This window comes from Myripristis murdjan, chromosome 4, assembly GCF_902150065.1.
Source record: "Myripristis murdjan chromosome 4, fMyrMur1.1, whole genome shotgun sequence".
Lineage (NCBI taxonomy): Eukaryota > Metazoa > Chordata > Actinopteri > Holocentriformes > Holocentridae > Myripristis > Myripristis murdjan.
Genome location: NC_043983.1, coordinates 8,738,446 through 8,759,619, shown reverse-complemented (window position 1 = coordinate 8,759,619; position 21,174 = coordinate 8,738,446). Strand labels below are relative to the sequence as shown.

The following is a 21,174-nucleotide window of genomic DNA, read 5'->3' as shown; positions in this document are numbered from 1 at the left end:
TAAATACCTCTCACATTCACTTCAGCTGTTGTCTTCTGGTCTTCAAAGACGCAGCTATACTCCCCCACATCCTCTGGCTGGATGTTTCGGATATGCATCTCAGCTATATTCCCATCCAGCTTCATCTGATACCTCCCCCCGTGCTGCAGCTGGTCCTCCCCCTTCCACCACTGCACAGGGACCCCGGCCTTGGACAGCTCACAGCGGAGGGTCACATTCCCTCCCTCTCGGGCCTCCTGGTTCTTCAGACCCAACTTGAAAGTGATGGGAATAGCTGTGGGTTTGGGAGAGTAAGGTGAATCCATAAATTTCAAGTATAGTAGAACGTTAGATTTGTGATTGAAAACAGAAGATCTAATCTAATCTAAGTTCAATCAGGAAATTATTAGTGTATTTCAGTCAATAAGATAGAAGGCAAACTGCCACCAATTTCAACAAATGTAAAGTAGACATGCTGTTTTATATAAATATATAAATATATAAATAAATTCCTTTGTGTACTTTCAGTTCAGTCTCCTTTATTGTCTCAGATGGGAAATTTGGTTTCCAGTACATAATAAATAAATTAAACAAGGGATTTTTTTGTCCTGTTGCACCTAAACTCTGCATGTCTGTTTCAAAAATGAAATAGTCACCAATTTAAAAATAGGGTTGACTTCTTAAGTCCTGTCTTTCTTAACAGGCGTTCATAAAAATGCAACAACACACACAAATTCAGCCTTTCCTTACGTGTGATGGTGATGTTGGCTGTGGTCTTGATGTCGCCGCAGGAGCAGCTGTAGAGCCCGCTGTCGTCCAGCTGGGCGTTCCTGATGGTCAGCTCCATGACGCTGTCTCTCTTTTTGATCTGGTACTTCAGCCCGTTCTTCAGCAGCTCCTCTTCTTTCCTCCACTCCACGGCGAGGCCGGCTTTAGAGAGCTCGCAGGTCATCGTCACACTGTTCTCCTCCTCTGCTTTCTGGTTTCTCAACTTCACCTTGAATGTGATGGGAAGAGCTGAGTGCAGAAGAAACAGAAACATCAGTGGAGTGGAGATCAGTGCACTTCTCTGAACCCCTTTCATTAACATATTCATTGAAGAGAGGATTTAAATCAGACAATTACTATTAAGTTTATTACTACTTATTTTTTAAATATTATTTTGGATTTTTTATTTATGTTTGTTTGTTTTTGTGTTTTTTTTTTTTTTTTTTTTCATGTTTTTTACGTTATTTTATTGCTTTTTGATGAGAAGCAACTTTGAGCTGTAGATGATAACTCACTCACTCCCTTGTGTTCCCCCTCCACTACACCCCTGGTGCTAATATAAGTCGTGCTGTGGTTGAGGCCACAATTATTACGTGGACTGCAGCTGCAGTTTACAGTTTTAATTGAGAAGGTAGTTGAAACTGAACTACTGGAATAATGACATGCAATATAAAGGAAAGAATATATGAACTCATTAAAGAGGGGACAGAGAAACAGTTTGATTGTCTTGAAAAGCTGAAACAGTAAATAAGTCCAATTTGACAAGTTCAGCTCTCAGAGGTTCTTGAGTTGAGTTAGCAAGTATTATGGGATTTATGTTTTACCTTTGACGGTGAGCTCAGCCGTTGATTGGCTGTCTTTAGTCTTGCAGGTGTATTTTCCAGCATCGCTCTCTTCTACGTTGTTGACGATGAATTTATTGAGACGGCCCTCCTGCTTCATCTCGTATTTGTCTCCAGGCTTGAGGATGACTCTGCCTCTCCTCCAGTCCACAGGAGCTCCAGGCTTGGAGAGCTCACAGCAGAAAAATGCACTGTGGCCCTCCTTCACCACCAAATTCTCCACCTCTTGCTTAAATGTTATAGGGAGCTCTGTGGAGGAAAAAAAGCAAATATAAATTAAATGCTCAATCCAGAAATAGTTCCCTCTTTGATACGACTCAGTTTGGTTAAGTTTGTAGCCACTTTTTCCCTCTTTTCCCTCCTTTATTTGTATTGCAAACAAATGCAAAAACTGATTGGCTGTGTGGATGAATCAAGGTGTAAAAGTGCTTGACAGATTTAAAAAAAAAACAAAAAATTTATCCTAGTGTTTGTCAGAATTGGAAGACCTTTTCTTTGAATTATGGTTGGATATTTAAGTCACAGAGTTTAGTCTCCAACATACTTATTTGGAATTTGAATACAGACCCACAATTTGTATATTATAAAAACTATTATGGCTATAGGCTTTAAATCCCTCACTTTGGGGAGTGAGGAAATGCAATAATTTTGACAAAATTAAATATTATCTAAACTATGCTGTTTCTCCAGTATTGTGTAAATTACTAGCTGTGTTTAGGACACTTAAAGCAGTACAGAATCACCCATTTGTTTAGTGAAGAATGTATTTATATTTTCTTCAATTCCTCATTGAAACAAACAAAAAAAGAAAACGTGGAGTGTACCTCGAACTCTGATGTCAGCAGAGGTGACGACGGTGCCAACAAAACAGCTGTACTCCCCGGCGTCTTGGAGAGCCACATTTCTGATCAGCATCTCTGCCACCCTGCCCTCTTGCTTCATCTGGTATTTGCTGTCCTCCTTCAGGAGCTTGGCGTCTCTCCTCCACTCGACCGGCACTCCTGGTTTAGAGAGCTCACAGCGCAGCGTCACACTGCCCTCCTCAACAGCCTCCTGGTTCTTCAGCTTCTGCTTGAAACTCACTGGGATCGCTGAGGAGCATCACAAAACACCAAATCAACTGTGTTACTACTAGGGATGCACAACAATATCGCTACACCATCAGTATCAGCCACTATTGGCTTTGAAATGAAATATCAGCATCAGTCTAAAATGAAAATTTCCGCCGATATGAAATGGCAACACAGATAGATATTATAGAATATGTGAAATGGTCAGATCTGCCCTGGTTGTGGCTGTTGTCAGGATTGTCTCAGGGAAAGCATCACCCCAGCCTGTTTCAGTAGGATCAGTCTCAGAGTTTTGTTTGAGAGAAAATGTTATATATTAATAAATGTATTTTACATAACATGAGTTGAAGTAGTTTTCTTATTTTGCCCAGAGAAAGTGTATACTTTGAAAAGCACTTTATGCCTGTAGACATTCTTAACATATACAGGAGAGACTTGATGTTCTCTGCAGTTAAAAATACATGCATCGGTATAGGCTATCAGCTGAAAGAGCTGGAAAATATCGGCTTATTGGATATCGGCAAAGGATCCAATATTGTGCATCCCTAATTATTACATACTACACTGACATTACAGTGGTATGCAACTGACACTATAAAACAATAAACTCACATATTCCCACCAGAGATAAAAAAAAAAAAAAAAGAGAGATAAAAGAAAAAACACATTAACTTATACATTAACTAAATCAGTTTGACTGCAAGATGTCTTAGGGTTTGTTTTTTCTGGATTTTCCGATACAGTGGTATGTGAATGCAGTGCTGGTCAGGAACAACTTTGAATCACACTCCTATCAACCCGACCACAGATATATCATGCTATTATGCTCTTACTTATTGCCAGTTTTAATTTCAATTGTGTTGCTTCAAAGCACTTGATAATTCTTGACAGTGAGTCAGTTCATAGCATCAACGCTGTTCCAGAGAAAGTCAGACCTCTACTATAAACACTCAAGATCAATAGAAAGACAGTAATGGATGTCAGAATAAGTATTAGTGTATAGTGCTGTAAGTATAAAGCAGCTCACCAGTGATGATGATGGTGGCAGAGGTTTTCAAGTCTTCACACACACAGCTGTAGACCCCGCTGTCCTCAGGCTGGCTTTTCCTGATGAACAGCTCCACAGTGGAGCCGCTCTGCTTCATTTGGTATTTCTCTCCACTGGTCAGCACACTGTCTTTTCTCCTCCACTGCACTGGGACCCCTGGTTTGGAGAGCTCACAGCGGAGTGTCACCCCGTTGCCCTCCTCCACCTGAATATTCTTCAGCTCCTGGATGAATGTGATGGGCCGTTCTTGAGAGCACCAAGAGAGTCATCAAGTGTTAAACTGACTGAAGTAGTAATTTGCAACATTTTCTTATGTTAACACACAACACACCTTATCATGCCACCTATTGCACTGGTATATTCTTCAGTATATTTCCCCCAGGGAAATTATACTCAGCACAGATACATGACTACACTTACGTTTTCCGTGCTCAAATACAGAAACACTGATTATTCTGTCTTGACTGTATTTTTCCAGTCTTGTTTTACTTGTTCATTGTCGTATTTACTTTTATTTAATATGTTCCATTTTTACTATGTTACATACTTTGTATTGCTAAATGGTCAGTGCTGCATCACTGAGCACCCTAAAGAGTAAAATAAAAAGTAACCTGCAGTATGTGTAGTACTCACCAGTCACCATGACAGTAGCTGTCGTCTTTTGTTCTCCACAAATACAGCTATAATCTCCCATGTCCTCCAGACTGACATCCACGATCTTCATCTCCACCTGCAGGTCTTTCTTCCTCATCTGGTATTTGTCTCCGTTCCTCAGCAGCTCCTCTCCTCTCCTCCACTCCACCGAGGTGGCCGGTTTGTTCAGCTCACAGCGCATAACAACACTGTTGCCCTCCATCACCTCCTGGTTGACCAGCGGCAGCTTGAAACTGGGCGGTAAACCTGTAATGACACAAGAACCATTAAAAAACAGTTGATGGTGCACCACCACAGCACAAAACCTCCTGCCCCGGCTAGAAGAGTGTGACATATTAATGAAAAGCATGAACAAGCATGGCTCCTGCGCTTAGAAGTAATAGAATAGTTTTATTGCTGGTGCTTGCTCAAGGATAACACCTGGACTAAATCAAGACAGATGGAGATCTAGGATACATAAACATTATCCAGCTACTTGCCTGTGCTCCAAAACAACTACAGAGCAAAAATAGCAGAGGAACCAAATCGCCCATTCATCCCCTAATCATCAAAGAAAATGGATTTATCTTGATGCAGTGCACCTCTATTGGCTCCATGAGCAAATCAAGCAGACATTTCCATTGACTAACAAGGGAATACGGCAGTTGCCCATGGCCTCAGCAGGGGAAACACTGCATGCAAGCATGAGAAGACCCTCAAACTTGCAGTTTTGCTGTCCTTGGATATCTTAACTGGTTTCAGAGGGTCTTGTAATTATTATTTTCTGAGCCTCGTCTGTGGTTGTTGTGAAACTGTAACCAGGAGAATCACTAAATTTGACATTTGATACCTTCACATACAGCAAACTCTCAGGGATATGTGGCCTATTTAGCCTGTATCTTGGCCACACATCCTGATGGATGGCACTTTCACAGTATGATGTCTTAAAGGGATAGTTCACCCATTTTGAAAAATGTGTCATTATTTCATGTACCCCCTTACTGTTATGTAGAAAGACGACCACTACTGTCCTACATATCAGGTGGGGAGGAGGAGGGGAAATAATATAATTTTTTAGTAAATGGGAGAACTATCCATTTAACAATTGGGCCTTACCACCTTCTTGTTTTTAAAAGTTTCAATATCTTTTATGCTTGAAATTGTATTGTAAGTTTTGGCCTTTGAGTCATTCCCATCATGAGGTAGGGTGAGGGGTCTCGGAGAGGTTGATGGTGAGCCTTTTGTTGTTTATTATTGCCTATTATTGTGAAATTGTCCATTAAATACTGTACATTTGTTTGCTACCAAGTCTTGTCTCTGTGTCTGTTCTTTTTTTCTGAGGCTCTGACCCTCGTCTAAACTGAGAGTGTACACTTAGTTTCTTGGCATCTTTTTTTTTTTTTTTTTTTTTTTTACTTAAATAAACCAGGTTTGATGGAAACGGTGTTTCAGGTGTTGTTTTAACCAGGAAGGAAAACAGCAATCATACTGCAGACGTTACACTTAGAGCCATGATATGAGAAGCATGGCAGGTATGCTCACAAAACCAAAAGTCATGCTCACATCCTTTAGGACAAACAAACTAGTTCCTTCAAGCTGAACAGCGGATTGCCACAATTTTATATGATAATCCAGCTCAAGTTGTGAGTAAGTACTGCATCTCATATCACACCACAAGACAGGTCATTTTTTCTAACACAAGCTCTTTGATGTGATACCCCTTAAATGAAACAAAACTAAAGCTAGAGTAAGGGATGTTTGAAATTGCAAGCCACTGTCTAAACATCCCGCATGTTGATGTTCTATCTACGGTGGATCTTTTTACCCAGCACCTGAGAAGTAATGTACAGTACACAGAAAGTACTGTGACATTTAGCCATCAGACGGACATCAAACTGGGTAATTAAACAGGAAACCACAATCTCGAGTAATGTTTAGTGAAGCTACATATTGGAGCTCACACATTTTGAAAACTGAGGCGTTCTACTTTGTTTTTATCGCATTGTTTTGGAGCTGACCTCTTTCTCGTCTGCGCTCAGGAGATTCTGTTGAATATATTGGGGGAGAAAAAAATTACCAAAATGAAAACTTATAGTATAGCACGCATGATACACTTCCCCAAGACATGAATCAAATACTTCTGAATGAAACTGGTCTTACCCTTGACGGAGAGCTCAGCCGTTGATTGGCTGTCTTTAGTCTTGCAGGTGTATTTGCCAGCATCGCTCTCCTCTACGTTGTTGATGATGAGTTTAGTGAGACGGCCCTCCTGCCTCATCTCGTATTTGTCTCCAGGCTTGAGGATGGCTCTGCCTCTCTTCCAGTCCACGGGAGCTCCAGGCTTGGAGAGCTCACAGAAGAAAACTGCGCTGTCCCCTTCCTTCACCGTCAAACGTTGGAGCTCTCGCTTGAATGTAACAGGAAGAGCTGTTGTGGAAGAACATGAAATATCATATTTAATTCATTATTCACGGGTCATCTGTACCCTATAATAATATCTCACCTCTGCACAATCACTGGCCTCTTTCTGTGTTTTTGGTAGCACCTACTACAGCTTTGTTTGGTGTTTACTCTTTGCTTTGCTGACTAGTTTTAGTAGTGGTTTTGTTAATCTTAGCGTAGTCTTAGTGAAACATTTACAAGGATACAAGGATACAAGGATAGGAAGGAAGGAAGTTTATTGGTCATTATACAACAGGTTGTATAATGATATTAAATTGTGGTTCATTTATAGAAGCTTTGTGGAGATTCTCTGCTGTTTGTTTTGCTCCCCCCCCCTTTTCTCCAATTTTTGTGTTAGACACGGAGCTTAGAGTTGTTTTTCTGTTTGGTTCTGTAGTAAAGTTACATTTTATTTTGTGCATAGTGTTTGGTTCATTATTTTGGCCTTAGTGACCTTGATGCCATGTTGCTGCCCCTTTTGCACTTTTAGCTTCTAGTTGGTTAATTTTTACACGGCTCTTTTGCTGTAAATAAATATTATTCCTTGTTAACCTTTAATATTGCTTCAGCAGCCCTTAATTGCAGTTGTCTTTCAGTTTGCAAAGGAGAGCGCAGGACAGCAGACATTCTCTACCTTCTGCGAAATAAGATAAAGACACACTTCACCCCTTCTGCACCAGTTTATTTTAGGCCTCAAATGTTGCTCTGCATGATGTTAGAGGTGAAATCTCTTTCTTATTTCTGAATGCTGTATTTTCCTGTTTTCTGAATGTCAAATTTTCAGAGTTCAGCACTCAGCTATGTTGTAGCCCCTCACACAGCGTAAACTTACGTTTCACTCGAACTTCAGCAGTGGTCTTCTCATCTCCCACGATGCAGCTGTACTTCCCAGCATCTTCTGGTTGGACGTTGAGAATGACCAGCTCGGCTATCTTTTCTTCCAGCTTCATCTGATACTTCCCTCGGGAGACCTCCTCTGACAGCAGCTCACCCTCCCTCCTCCACTCCACAGGAACCCCCTTCTTTGACAGCTCACAGCGTAAGGTCAAGCTGCTCGATTCTTCGGCCTCCTGGCTCTTCAGGCTCACTTTGAATGTGGCAGGAACCGCTGATGAATCAAAGAGAAAAGACTGAGACACAAAACCTCCAAAATGTCCAAAATACCCAGCGGCGCTTAAGACCACAGAAACACCTGAGGAGCACTCATGAGTTTCTACAAACTAGTCCTGACCACTGAAGCAAGAAACAAGACAGTAAGCTGTAGAACTCATTCGGTTATACCTTCACAGGTGACCGTTTTCTGTTTTCCATACGATATACAAGTCACTGAACCTACCGATAACTTTGACCGTGGCCTTTGTCTTCTGTTCTCTGCAAACACAGGTGTAGACACCGCTGTCCTCTGGCAGGGCATCTCTGATGATCAGCTCCAGCACTGAGTCCCTCTGCTTGATCTGGTACTTCTCTCCATTCTCCAGCAGATCTCCTGCAAGCCTCCACTCCACTGGGATGCCAGGTTTAGAGATCTCACACTGCAACGTGATGTTGTTCCCTTCCTCAACTTGAAGGTTCCTCAGCTTTTGTTTGAACGTGATGGGAAGAGCTAAAAAGAGTTTTGCATTGGATTTGCTCAGTCAGTTTGGTCAAAAGCATTTTGGAAAAGGTGTAGATGTAGATCAGTTAAAAATATAATTTCATTATTTTGTGTGTTTTTTTATTTTAAGTCTAACACTTTGCACCACATAAAAAGGATAACAGATATCAACTGACTGATTAATTGAGTGTTAACTACAAACTCTTCACTGGTTGTAGAGTTGAGTTTACACCTATTTATATTTATACTCTCTTTATATCCTCAAACTACAGTAATAGGTACAGTATTTGGCTTTGAAAACACTCAAACAAGTGCAGCACTGTCTGCAATAATTACACATTTCTGCATAATTTTATTCAATAGTTTGTTTTGTATTTAATGCAGCACCTGAAAGACCTTGAGTATATAAAATAAATTGGCCAATAAAAACTTTGTTTTCCTGTTTTTGTAACTGGCATGTAATGATGAGTGTAAGTTCTCATGTTTTAGGGATGAAATAAAATGAACCTTAAACAAAAATGCTAATATATTGAACAAAATAGTAAAAGTAAAGCTCTACCCTGCACAGTCAGGGTCGCCGTAGTCTCAATGCTTCCACAAATGCACGTGTAGATATCGCTGTCATCTGGTGTCACATCAAGGATCTTCAGTTCGATTAGTGTGTCTCTCTGGCGTATTTGATGCCTCTCTCCATTCCTGATGAGTTCAGTCCCGCTCTTCCTCCACTCCACCGTGTGACCAGGTTTGGACAGCTCACAGCGTAGAGTTGCACTGTTGCCCTCCTCGATTAGCACATTCCTCAGCTTCTGCTTGAAAGTGACTGGAAGAGCTGAGGAACAATGTGAACAATGGCTTGAGATGTTATTTATTGGCACTACAGCATGATACACTTGTGTATTTCTATTTGATGCTATTATATTCTACGCTATGTTATTGTATTCTAATTTATTCTATTCTATCCTAACAAATGAGTTGTTTGTTGCTCAGATGTCCTGCAGGGCTTGCTGGTGGGGTTGGAAAGAAGGCCATGGGGTCACCAAAATTACCAGACTGATTCTCTAATCAACATGAATGTTGTCACCAAAATTCAAAAGCTTTTCCTACCAGTGATTTTGACAGTGGCAGATGTCTTCTGATCAGCACACACACAGCTGTAGACGCCGCTATCCTCGGGCACAGGCTTCCAGATAAGGAGCTCAAGGGTGGTCTCCCTCTTCCTTATCTGGTACTTAACCCCGTTCTTCAGCAGCTCTTCTCCCTTCATCCACTGCACTGGCACTCCCGGTTTAGAAAGCTCACAGCGCAACATGACATTGTTGCCCTCCTCTGCTTGCATGTTTCTCAGCTGTTGTCTGAATGTAATGGGTATATCTGGAGAGTAAGAGGTGACAATTAATTAACAAATTCAGATAGGAATGCAATGGAAATGGTAAATAAGACATGTACTGTCCATTATTTGCTCATAATTCTTGGCATGTATTTTAAACTTACTGAGTACCAGATGAAGTTTACTGCATTAAGACAGCAGTCACATAAAATTACACCGATTTCAAATTCTTGCTCAACATTTGTCTAAACCCTCTCACCCTCAGTGCACCCTTACCATTCGGTACACCAGGCAGAAGACAAAAAAACATGGAAATATAGTATTTGACTGAGGTCTATGATGAAATTAAAGACCCTATGAAATGACATCTTATGTTCTTAGTGTTATGTGCTTCCTGTTTTAACAAGACGTTGGGGTCGTTAGATGGGGAAGGATGATTCAAAACTGTAAATCAACAGAAATCAATTAGGCAGAGAAACAGTTTCCTTTGATGGGATGGGTTGAGGGGTGGGATTGCTCAAAATTTTGGAAAAGTTTTACTGGTGATTTTGTTTGTGCCAACTGGTACAGTATGAGGTCACAATTACACCTCAGATAAACCTTTGTCCAGTTAAGTTAACTTGATTTTAGACTAGTTAAAATGTGCACAGGGTCCATTTTATGATTTGGCAAAGTGAAGAAACTGATGTTGCTTTTACCATGGACTTTGAGGCTAGCTGTTGTGCGGTGGTCTCGGCACTGGCAGGTGTACTCCCCTGAGTCCTCAGGCTTCAGGGTTGTGATGGTTAAAGAGATGGTTGTCTTCCTCTGTCTCATCACATACTTGTCTCCAGACCTGAGGCTCTCGTACCCTCTCTTCCAGTGGAACAAGACTCCAGGCAGAGAGTATTCACAGGTCAGGGTCACAGTCTCCCCTTCTTTGGCCTCCACAGGCGTCAGAGGCTGGGTGAATTCTGCTGGGATGGCTGGATGAGGAAGAACAGGAAGAGAGGAACATGCTCCTCATCTACAGAAATATACTAATCCAAGTTTCTGACCAATAATAAGCAGGTAAGCCAGTTTTTAAAGGGCAGCTGTGTGTGTAATCTGTGTGAAGCTGGACATGTAAAGGTGAAAAGCAGGGAGCCTTTTCCTGTGGTGGCAGGTGATGTCACTGCCGCCAAAGACTAGGCACTCTAACCTTGACAATGATTATCCTTATAAAATGGAGGTAGATCGAGAGAGCCAAACCAAAATGATGCACAACTGTATTTGGCTTTTGTAAAAGCATTGTTTAAACACTTATGTTGCCTTCCAGATCAATTGTAATGAGGCCAGCTTTCATATCAAAGCACTGGTTTTGTAACGTCTTGATACATTTGTACATCAGAGCTGTGAGAATGTGGGCTGGTTGGTATTTTCACCTGTTTTTATTATGAAATGATTTGATCATTGTGATAAATAATATCTCTTACGATCTTCTATCAGTTAAAATTCGACAACAATATACAATAACATTACACTACTAACACTTCCCATTCTTACCTTTGACCGTTACAACAGCCCTGGTGGTAACAGATCCAGCACTGCACTCATACACCCCAGCATCACTGTTGCAGACCTCTCGTATGGTCAGCCGTGCCTCACAGCCTGAGCGGCTGGCGAAGTACCTCGAGGAGTTCCACATCAGGCAGCCATCTTTGTACCACAGGATGTGGCATGGCTTGGAAGTCACACAGGACAACACCAAGCCACCTCCCTCAATGGCCTCACAGTCCTCCAGTGATTTGATAATGGTGGGACGCCTCTCTGGTGACATGAAGAGGTGAAGTTATCTCAAAGCTGAATCATGTGAGACTGCATAACTGCAATGGGAACATCTGATCTCACAAAACCTCACCTCTAACCAGCAGCGAGGCATAGGATCTCTTATCCCCTGCCTCAAATGATATAGTGCCAGTGTCTTTGCGGGCCAGCTGCCTGAAAGTAAGAGTGTGGTAGCCTCCTGGAACTATCTGTATTTCATTGAGATCATTGGTGTAGAGCAGGGTCTCATCCAAGTACCACTTGACCTCGGTATAATCGCTGGGACAGATCCGACATTTGAACATGACTGTATCGCCCTCTAAACACTCAACATCCTCTAGCTCATCCATGATCAGTACCTTCTGGCCTGAGACGCATATGGAGAAGATGGAGAAGTCAGTGGTTGGAATAATTACCTGTTTTAGTGTAAACTGTGTTAAAATATCCAGTGGTTAGTTACACGGATTCAAATTTTAATTATCATGATAATTGTTTTTGATTAGTGTGCGTAGATTAGAGCGCTCATTATTTTGTAGTACAGTACATACTGTTTAGTATCAATCAACCAAATCTCCTTAATGCTTCCGTTGCATGGCTCTTACGTGCACAATGGACATTTTGTTTGTTAATGACTGTATTCTGTATTGCTCTTAAATGTGAATGGTAACAGGGTGCATGCACGCCCAGCCAGTACTTTAGGCAAACACTGAACAGAAAATCCTTAGTTGAAGAAGAAGTGGAGGAACATGCTGCAGGGTCAGTATGCAAACTGTTCATTCACTACTTCTTGCTTCTTATATGTGAACACTGTACACTCGATTTGATTTGATTTGTTTCTATATGGTTGTGTTCTTTTAAACCTGCAGTAGGGAACTTCATTTGGAAGGAACTTTCATTTTGGTTGCTGTTTTCTCTTAGCTGACATGTGCACAAGTGTACCTCTCACGGCCAAGGTGCTAATAGTTCACAATGCATTTGATATGCTTGTGTCTTGTTTTTCAAATCTTAACAAACAGCAGTGGGTGTCTATTATTTTAATGCAGGCAGTTCATCGTGCTCATAATTTAAGTTGTGATTTGCAAAACGAAACATAACAAAATTATTTCAATGGGGATTAATATATATATATATATTTATTTATTTTTTTTACCATTTTCAGCACATTTGGACTATACCATGTTAAATTTGGTAATGATATCTAGTCAGTGGTCCCATAAGCCTCCTATAGGTTATTGTATAATTAATCAACATGAAGCAGATAGCAATTGCATAAACTAGAGGTGGTTAGTGGAGCCTTAAATCTGCAATATAGAAGTCATTTTAAACAGCCATGCATGCATTACTTCATTATTACACTGAGTAGCTGCCGTGATATGCTTTAAATATAAAATATTGGTGAAACATCATCACTGCAAGTCCTTATAGGTTATATCGGTCAAATATCTTTCTAGCTGACAGTATCATTTGCTTTGCTTAAATATCATTTTCCAACATATTAGGCTGATAATGACCTTCTGTTAAATATCAGGCATCATATCATTCATCACTAATATGGTCATTCTTCCTTGAGCCAAGCTACATAGACAAAGTAAGTAAAACCTGCAATAAATTTTTTGATTTATGAATTAAATCAATTGTTCCATAATGTTTTTTATTATTATTAATGGTTTATTTAAAGGTTCAGTCAGTTGAGTGGGTCATGTTGCCTGAAAAAACTGTTAAGCTTCCAAAAATTTCATTAATCTGGGTTTTGAGAATGGTCATCAGCATACAGTCTCAACTATCAGCATCTTCAGAACAAAAATATTGTTATTGACACTGGCCCACCAAAACCTATGTTAATAAAATACATAAAAAAAAAAAACCTAAATCAATATGTTAGAATGCTTAGTTCTTCATGCAGCGTAGGCTCACCCTGTACAGTCAGCAATGCCCGGCTCTGCATGGTGCCAACATCACATATGTAAACATCTGTGTCAGATTTCTCCAGACTGGTGATGGTCAGCGAGAGCACCACACCCTTCTGCCTCATGGTATACTTCCTACCAGGCCTCAGCTCCACCATGCCCTTCAGCCATTTCACTTTCTTGGCCGGCTGCCTGGTCTCACACTCCAGGGTCACTTTAGCCTTTTCCTCTGCCCGTGTGTCCCGTAACTCCTGTGCAAATGTGTGCTGGAGCTCTGCAACGGTTGACAAAGTTATGTTACACAGAACACCAGGCTCTGAACTTCCCGACTTGCGTGATGTAATATTACACAAGATCCCAGCACAGAACACGACATTGCATTATTAACTGCGATTAACTGACATCAAGTGTTTTTTCCTAAAAAAAAGTTTTATTTTGAAGACCCCTCGCAGTCTCTCACCTCTGATCTCTAGCTTGGCACGCGTGGAAATGCCATCGGCCTCACAGCAGTACTCCCCAGAGTCTCTGATGGTGGCGTTTTTGATCACCAAGCGCACCAAGTGCTTCTCGACATTTATTTCATACTTGGGGTTCTGTCTGATCACATGGCCATTCTTCATCCAGCGGATGGTGGCTTCCGGTTTGGTGATCTCACAGCTTAGCTCTGCATCCTCGCCAGGCACTGCTTTAACATTGAGCATGTCCCTGAAGATATGCACTGGCTTCTCTGCAGAGGGGGAAATGCACACAGCCTTTATTATCATGCATTAACATTAATTCACCTGCATTCCAGATAAACATGACAGATACAGAGACAGACATCCACCCGTAGATACACACTGATATAACAATACTTTGATCATTGTGAGAATTAACCACTACCTCTTTTGTGTGAGAAAGCAAACTGTTCACCTTTAACAAAGAGCATGGTCCTGCAGCTTAGGTCTTTAATTGTGAAGATCACATCTCCAGCATCAGTGAGGATAGCATCTCTGATGGCCATCTTGTATGTGCGGCCATTCCTCAGGAGCTGGATATGGCTGTTGGTGACAACCAGCTGGCCGTTGATGGTCCAGGAAGGTTCATCAGTGAGGTCATGAGAGAGGAGACACTCAAAAGAGCAGCATTCGCCCTCAAGGACAGACACTGTCTTCAAACGCTGGGCTATGGTGATGTGCAAGTCTGTGGATTCATAAAGAAGCTTCATCAAATAGAACTATTTTATATAGCTTTATGAACAGGATGAAAAACATGCAAACAAAATTCAATTCTCAGGAGTTGCTAAGAGGGAAATCCCACATGGAAACAATTCTGAATGATATGAAAACTCCCACATACTCTTCACCTCTGCTATCAAGTCAACGTGATGGTGTAATACTTTGTCAAGACATTTTCAACGGTTATTTTTAGCAGCTCACACTGACTTGTGCCATCTCTTCACCATTAATTTAATATTATAAGACCGAGCATCAAGACATTGTAGTCTCATATTTTGAGAGTACCAGTCAAAACCACCATATTGTATGTTTTAGAAAAAAAGTATTATTTGAATTTCATTATTCAATATCTCTAAAATGTAGATTGTTGATTATTAACTATGGAATTATGTTACCTGCTTTCTCACCTTCTCACTTAGGGAATAGATCTAGGAGTAACATTTTTATTATCTGTAGAAATTGGCCTATTCGGGTGTGACCAGCCGCTTTCAGTATTGCTGGTGGAATCCATGTCTTTCCTTGTGTATTTATTGATTTTGTTTCACGGTTGTCTCCACTGTTTTTGTCGCATTTTATCTTTATGCCTACAGTCTTTTTTTTTTTTTTTTCAAATGGCATCTAGCTCATTACTGAACAAAACATTTTTTCTAGGTCTACTAGTTTTCAAAAAAATTACTTACAAAATCTATTTTTCCTAGTACCCACCATGTACAATGACTTTCGCCTTGCTCTGACTGGTGCCCAGGTCACATGTGTAGTGTCCAGCGTCATCCTTGCTCAGGCAGTGAATAATCAGGGCCATGGACTTCCCATACTGGAGCAACTCATGTCGGTCACTGGCGGTCAGGACCATACCATCTTTCCTCCAAATGGGGGTCACTCTCTCCTTGGATGCTTCACAGTGCAGGCAGATGTCCCCTTGTTCTTCTCCTACTGCATCCTCCAGAGACCTCAGGAACACTGCAGGGCGCTCTGGAGGTACAGCATAACACAATTTCAGAAATGCCCCTCACTACCAAACATTGACCAAGGACAATTTCAAAACCATTCTAAAGCATCCATCTCAGTATCGATGTATTTCATAGAGTAGCTATTCTCAATTCATTTTAATGCAGCTGACCTTTGACTTGTAGGGTGGTTGTCTCTGTAACAAGGCCTGTTTTGAAGGTAACCCTGCTCTCCTGTGGGCAGAGCTTCTTGATGGTGAGACTATGCATAGTGCCCATGTGCTGGATCCTGTTGATGGAGTTGGAATAGAGGCGGACGTTGTTGAGGAGCCACTCGACATTGGCGACCACGTAGTTGAGCTCACATGAGAACGTGGCGTTGCCATCTTCCTCGATTTCCACCGGTTCAAGGTGTTTGATGAACTTCAGCATTCGTACTATAATAAAAACAGACAATTAATTATGCCAAGGGGGAATGCTGATCATCAAATGACTCAATATAAAGATATGAATAAGTCTGAGAATACTGAATGGCCAAATTTGCCAAGTATTTGTGCATTGCTTCACAACTCAGTTTTAACTAATGCAAACCTCACCTTCTACCTTAACCTTTGCCGAGCTCTGTGACCCTCCAGCCATGCAGCGGTACTGCCCTGCGTCCATCCCTGTCAGGCCATGAATGGTCAGTTCTGCACGTTTCCCCTCTCTCTTCATGCTGTACTTGTTCGAGGTCTTTAGGGCTGTTCGACCTTTAAACCAACGCACCACCCTGGGAGATGGGACAAACTCACAGCTCAGAGTTACAGGGCTGTTCTCCTTAGCCTCCACATCTTCCAAGGGGTGGGCAACCTGAAGAGGGCGTTCTTGAGGAAACAGATACAAAGACATTTTACTGAGACGATACTAAGTAGTTCAACACTCATTCACTCCAGTAGAAAGTAGGAGGGCAGCCTGACAAATTGCCAGTCCATGGCAATGCTAAAACAGATAAACAGGCACAACATCGACACAGTAATGTCACATTAAAGTAGAATTTCCTAAAAGAACTCCTGGATGTTGAGTCAAATACATAAAAAGATGAAAAAATTATTTGACTACATGCAAAAACTGTCCACAAAGTGTTGACACTCCTGGCTCCTCACCCTTGACAGTAAGCTGAGCAGTGGAGCGGCTCTTGCCAGCAACGAAGAGCACGGGCCCGGACATGGAGCTGTCTGTGGAGGCGATCCTGAGGCTGTGGAGGGTGCCCTGCCTTTCCATCATCATCATGGGGCTTGGTTCCAGTAAATCCCCATTCAGGGTCCACTTTGGGGCCCTCCCCGACTTCAGACTGGTCTCCACCTTGAACAGAGCTGCCTGTGGCTCCATCACCTCCACTGAGCTCATCCCCCGCACTATACTGATAGCCTGCTCTGCATAAACAGCCAGAACACACATTACTGCCACTGGCACAACTACTGACTTACATCAAATCAAAAAAAGACCACAGCTGATTTGATGTATGTTGTACATGTTAGTAAGTTGGGCATTGCAAGTCTTTTAACTTTTATCAAGTATCTTGTATCTTATATTAGTCACACTGAAAGGATGTATTTTTACATGAAAATCTAGTAGATGCACATGTTGCAATCAATATATTTAACATAGATTGGTGAAATTCCTATAACAGAGAGCATCTCACCCTCCACCAGAAGCTGACAAGAGGTTTTGTCATCCCCTGCATCACAGGTGTATGTGTCCTCATCTGAGGAGCAAACGTCATCGATGGTCAGCTGCCTGTAGACGTCCTGGCTGATTAGCTGGTACTTCTTACCCGGCAGCAGCTCCTTTCTGTTCTTGTACCACCTGACCTGCGCATTGGGTCGTGACACCTGACACTCCAGCAGTCCCCGATGGCGATACATGGCTATCTTGACCCTCAGAGGACGCACTATTTGGACCGGTAGCTCTGAAGGAGAAGGGCACATGCTTAGAACATGCATTAGAACATGATACACATGGAAAGTGCTGTGCTGTGGAAAGTGCTGTATCTCTGATGCAAACAGTGCTTAAAGAATTGCATCAGGACTGTGGCTTTGGGCACATGAGGACAAGGAAAATATGTAAATAGGTTTTTGAAGCCAGTTGATTGGACCATTGCTTACCTACAGTCAGTACATTGTCATAAATATATCACCAGTCTTGTGATTGAGGTGCAAAAATGTGATGTATACTAATTTAAAAACTTGAATTTAATTGTAGGTAATGCGTTTTAAGCGTATTTTGTAAGACATGACAGGTTTGCTGACTTGAAACTGCTGGATTCAAGTCAGATGTGAAATAAAGGAATTCACACGGCTTACCTTTTACTGTGAGAGTTGCATAGGATGAGACCCGCTCTGCAGTGAATCTGATCTCCCCAGCATGCTCTGGCCTGACTGACTTGAAGGTGAGGGTATGAGTTTTACCTGCAGTCAAATCAAAGTAAAATATTTCATTTGTTTACTTATTTGCTTTACATTGCATTTTTGCCTCTATTTGCTCAGAGTAACATTGTGACCCCTTGTTTATCATAGAGTCCAGAGTGTTTTGGATATTATCACCAAGCCAAGCAATTAACCGTTAGTTTGGTTTCATAAAAGCCCAAGTGGGCACATACTAACCCTGCTGTCTGATCTTGATGTTGTCTCCAGGCCGGATCCTGCTGTCATCTCTGTACCAGCGGCCGTCCACATCCACCTGGTTGACCTCGCACAGGAAGTTTACAGTTTGACGCTCCATTGTCTCAACATCCTCCAGCTCTTTCACTATGTATATGTCTCTGGCTGGCATACGATCACAGGTGAACACACACAAAAAGAGACTCAACCACAACTGTGATTTCAGTCACAGGCTGTATTGTTCAAGTCTGGTCTACTGATCTTTTCTTGATGATTTAATTTGTTGGATGGTCTTGGACTAAATTGTTTATTGCACAAGAGCAACAAGTAAAAATACTGTGCTTTACTACATTTTCTCCATCCAGTGTGTATATTTGGAGTGCAGTAACATGGTAATTGTCTTATCAATTTGGTTTTGTGGCCTTGATTTACTCTGGTCTTGTCCATGACTTGACTTGACCAAACCCGGTTTCAGTCCTGAATCAGACTCAGCTACTATACTGTTGACTATACAGTGGTGGAAAAACGTTTTCGGACACCCTTAAAATTTTACACAATCTCAAATATTATCATGAAATATTTGTGGAAAAATCTTTTTTTGTGTTTCAAAATGTGTGGCTGCATTAGACAGATACAAACAAATACAAATTACATTTTTTTTTTGTTTATTGTTTACAAGAAAAACTAACAAAACTAAATTCTTGACAAATTCTTCTGACCACAGAATCTTCGTCCAGTTCCTGGCTGTCCAGTTCTTGTGTGCCTGGGCCGACAACGCCGGGCTAGCCTCTGTCTCTCATTGATCAGGGGCTTCTTGATAGCCTTGTAGGACCTTAAGCCATGATCTAAAAGTCGGCCACGTACAGTGCGGGTGGAGCACTGGACACCAATTTGGTTTGACCACTGCTGCTGAAGCTCCTGTGATGTCATTCGGCGGTTTTGCCTGCACATGCGGATCAGAATGCGGTCATTTCTTGCTGAAGAAACCCTCGGACGCCCAGATCTTGGTTTGTCTTCCAAGCTGTTGGTTTGTCTGTATTTCTGCAAAGTGTATCCAACTGCTGAAGGACTGCATCTGCACTTCCTGGCTATCTGGCGGCAGCTGTAACCTTCCTGGCTGAGAATCTTTATCTTCAGGCGTGTTTCCTGCGTTAGGTTCCTTGTTTTAGCCATTTTTGTGTCTGAAGAACTTTCAAATGTGCTGGCTTTATATAGACACCAAGCTTGGCAACAAAAATTGTGTCTTTTAATAAAAAGAACGACCTTCATCACTGGTACCAAAATGACCCAATACTCAAAATTTCTTATGTGTTTTTATGGAACCAATCAATTTTAAGTTTTTAATGGCTTTTTTAGGATTTGTTTAGTATTTTGGCTGTGACTGTACTAAAAGAAATTGCACTTGAAGACCTAAGAGTGATTCTTAATGCAGTATTTCACAAATGCATGGGGTGTCTGAAAACTTTTTTCCACCACTGTATGTACCAGCTTACCTGTGACAATGAGTCTCCCTGAGGTCTGAATGCCATTGGCCTGAAAAGAGAACAGGCCTGCGTCTCCCAAAGCCACCCTGGTCAGTATGAGGCTGTGTCTTTTCCCGTGGGTGCTGATACGACAGGTGGGCTTAGACTTGAGCTGGGTCCCGTCCCTAGTCCACACACCCTCTATGTAGGCCAGGTTGAGGGTCACCTCGAGGGAGCAGCTCTCACACTCACACACCACCATGTCCTCTAACCCCTTCACCACCTGCAGACGGTTCTCTGACACACATGTATGCAAAGTCACATAAACATTGTCCGAGTCAAAAGACACCCACTCCCGGTACAATAATTTGGAAAGTCACAACTCTGTGGACAAAGACCACTTACTTGCAGCCGCTACTATTCCTCCAGTTTTATTGTCTCCCATGACTGAGCTGGTTGAATGGCCAAACCAGTTCTTGTCAAAATGCTTGTCTTCTCTCAATGATGCAGGAATCTCTTTGGCTTTCCACCACTTTAATATCTAAGGGGACTGTGGGGTTAGGACTATAATACAATAAATAAAACATAATATATCAGTTTCTCGCTAAGAAAATCACTAATGATCTCTCATAATATTCAATCCTGCTTTCAGACCACAATTTAAAAACAATCATTTAGCATCTCATTCATACTTTGCATTCAAGTACTGAATTCTTTCCAGGAATGTCCTGTTATTTTTTGTGGATGAACTGATGCACAATTTATGCAATGCGTGCGTGAACTAGTGTCTAATTTATGCAATGAATCAGCAGCGTGTGCAGTGGACATGTTTTGAACCCATGCTCAAGACAAATCCAGGTTTCATGTGCAAGACAAATTCCTTTCAGGCTAAAAATGATACATTCTCACAATCTATCCCGTCCAAAATGGCAGCTCGGGTGCCTGGGAAGGTTTTGACCCATCAAGATGGACATTACTCTCACATGGTTGATCTCTGTGTCGGCGTGCCAACCCTTTTCAGTTATGAAGAGCAGAGTAATCTTTGTCACCTCGCGTGGCTGAGCTCAGCACCACCAATATAGACTCGGCTATAATGCCACCTCCATCAGGCTGTGCCAAACTGAGAGGAGGAAGAAACAAAACAAAAGGGCTAAAGGAGAACTGGCACTGAACTGAACTGATTGATATGACATTTGAGAACACAACACCTCTCTGAGAGGCTGGCTCCTAACAGCTACCATCAGGAACATGAGCTTGTCTGAGTACGTCATGGGGGACGAGCATCCTAGATCATTACATCACCACCTTATCTGTTATTGCGTCATACAGCAACACTCCATTTGCAATCAATGCAATCCACATTACCTTCATTGGTATTCAACATGATGTATGTCTAATGAGAGAATTTCAAGGCCAGCAAAAAAGACTTACAATACAGCCAAAACAATACCACTGCAGTGAGTAGAGTAAACTCATAACAGCTAACCAATGATTTGACTATCAAGACCTTTCT

General features: G+C 41.7%; 1 protein-coding gene across 1 annotated transcript in view; it reads right to left on the bottom strand.

Annotated features, from left to right (window-relative positions):
* Positions 1–20,106, bottom strand: part of obscna (obscurin, cytoskeletal calmodulin and titin-interacting RhoGEF a) — a 48,403-nt gene extending 28,297 nt beyond the window's left edge. Inside the window, exons 1-27 of the mRNA XM_030050473.1 lie at positions 20,067–20,106; positions 19,692–19,958; positions 18,202–18,363; positions 17,902–18,006; positions 17,241–17,507; positions 16,702–16,971; positions 16,156–16,422; positions 15,733–15,996; positions 15,318–15,584; positions 14,308–14,577; positions 13,856–14,122; positions 13,403–13,669; positions 11,583–11,855; positions 11,228–11,491; positions 10,402–10,668; positions 9,481–9,747; positions 8,936–9,205; positions 8,119–8,385; positions 7,615–7,890; positions 6,501–6,767; positions 6,359–6,385; positions 4,341–4,607; positions 3,687–3,953; positions 2,414–2,680; positions 1,572–1,838; positions 730–996; positions 8–274 (exon numbers count right to left, since the gene is read on the bottom strand). Of these exons, the coding sequence (XP_029906333.1) occupies positions 8–274; positions 730–996; positions 1,572–1,838; positions 2,414–2,680; positions 3,687–3,953; positions 4,341–4,607; positions 6,359–6,385; positions 6,501–6,767; positions 7,615–7,890; positions 8,119–8,385; positions 8,936–9,205; positions 9,481–9,747; positions 10,402–10,668; positions 11,228–11,491; positions 11,583–11,855; positions 13,403–13,669; positions 13,856–14,122; positions 14,308–14,577; positions 15,318–15,584; positions 15,733–15,996; positions 16,156–16,422; positions 16,702–16,971; positions 17,241–17,507; positions 17,902–18,006; positions 18,202–18,363; positions 19,692–19,958; positions 20,067–20,106 (6,493 nt within the window). The remainder of the gene's footprint in view (positions 1–7; positions 275–729; positions 997–1,571; positions 1,839–2,413; positions 2,681–3,686; positions 3,954–4,340; positions 4,608–6,358; positions 6,386–6,500; positions 6,768–7,614; positions 7,891–8,118; positions 8,386–8,935; positions 9,206–9,480; positions 9,748–10,401; positions 10,669–11,227; positions 11,492–11,582; positions 11,856–13,402; positions 13,670–13,855; positions 14,123–14,307; positions 14,578–15,317; positions 15,585–15,732; positions 15,997–16,155; positions 16,423–16,701; positions 16,972–17,240; positions 17,508–17,901; positions 18,007–18,201; positions 18,364–19,691; positions 19,959–20,066) is intronic.
* Between the last annotated feature and the right edge of the window lie 1,068 nt (positions 20,107–21,174).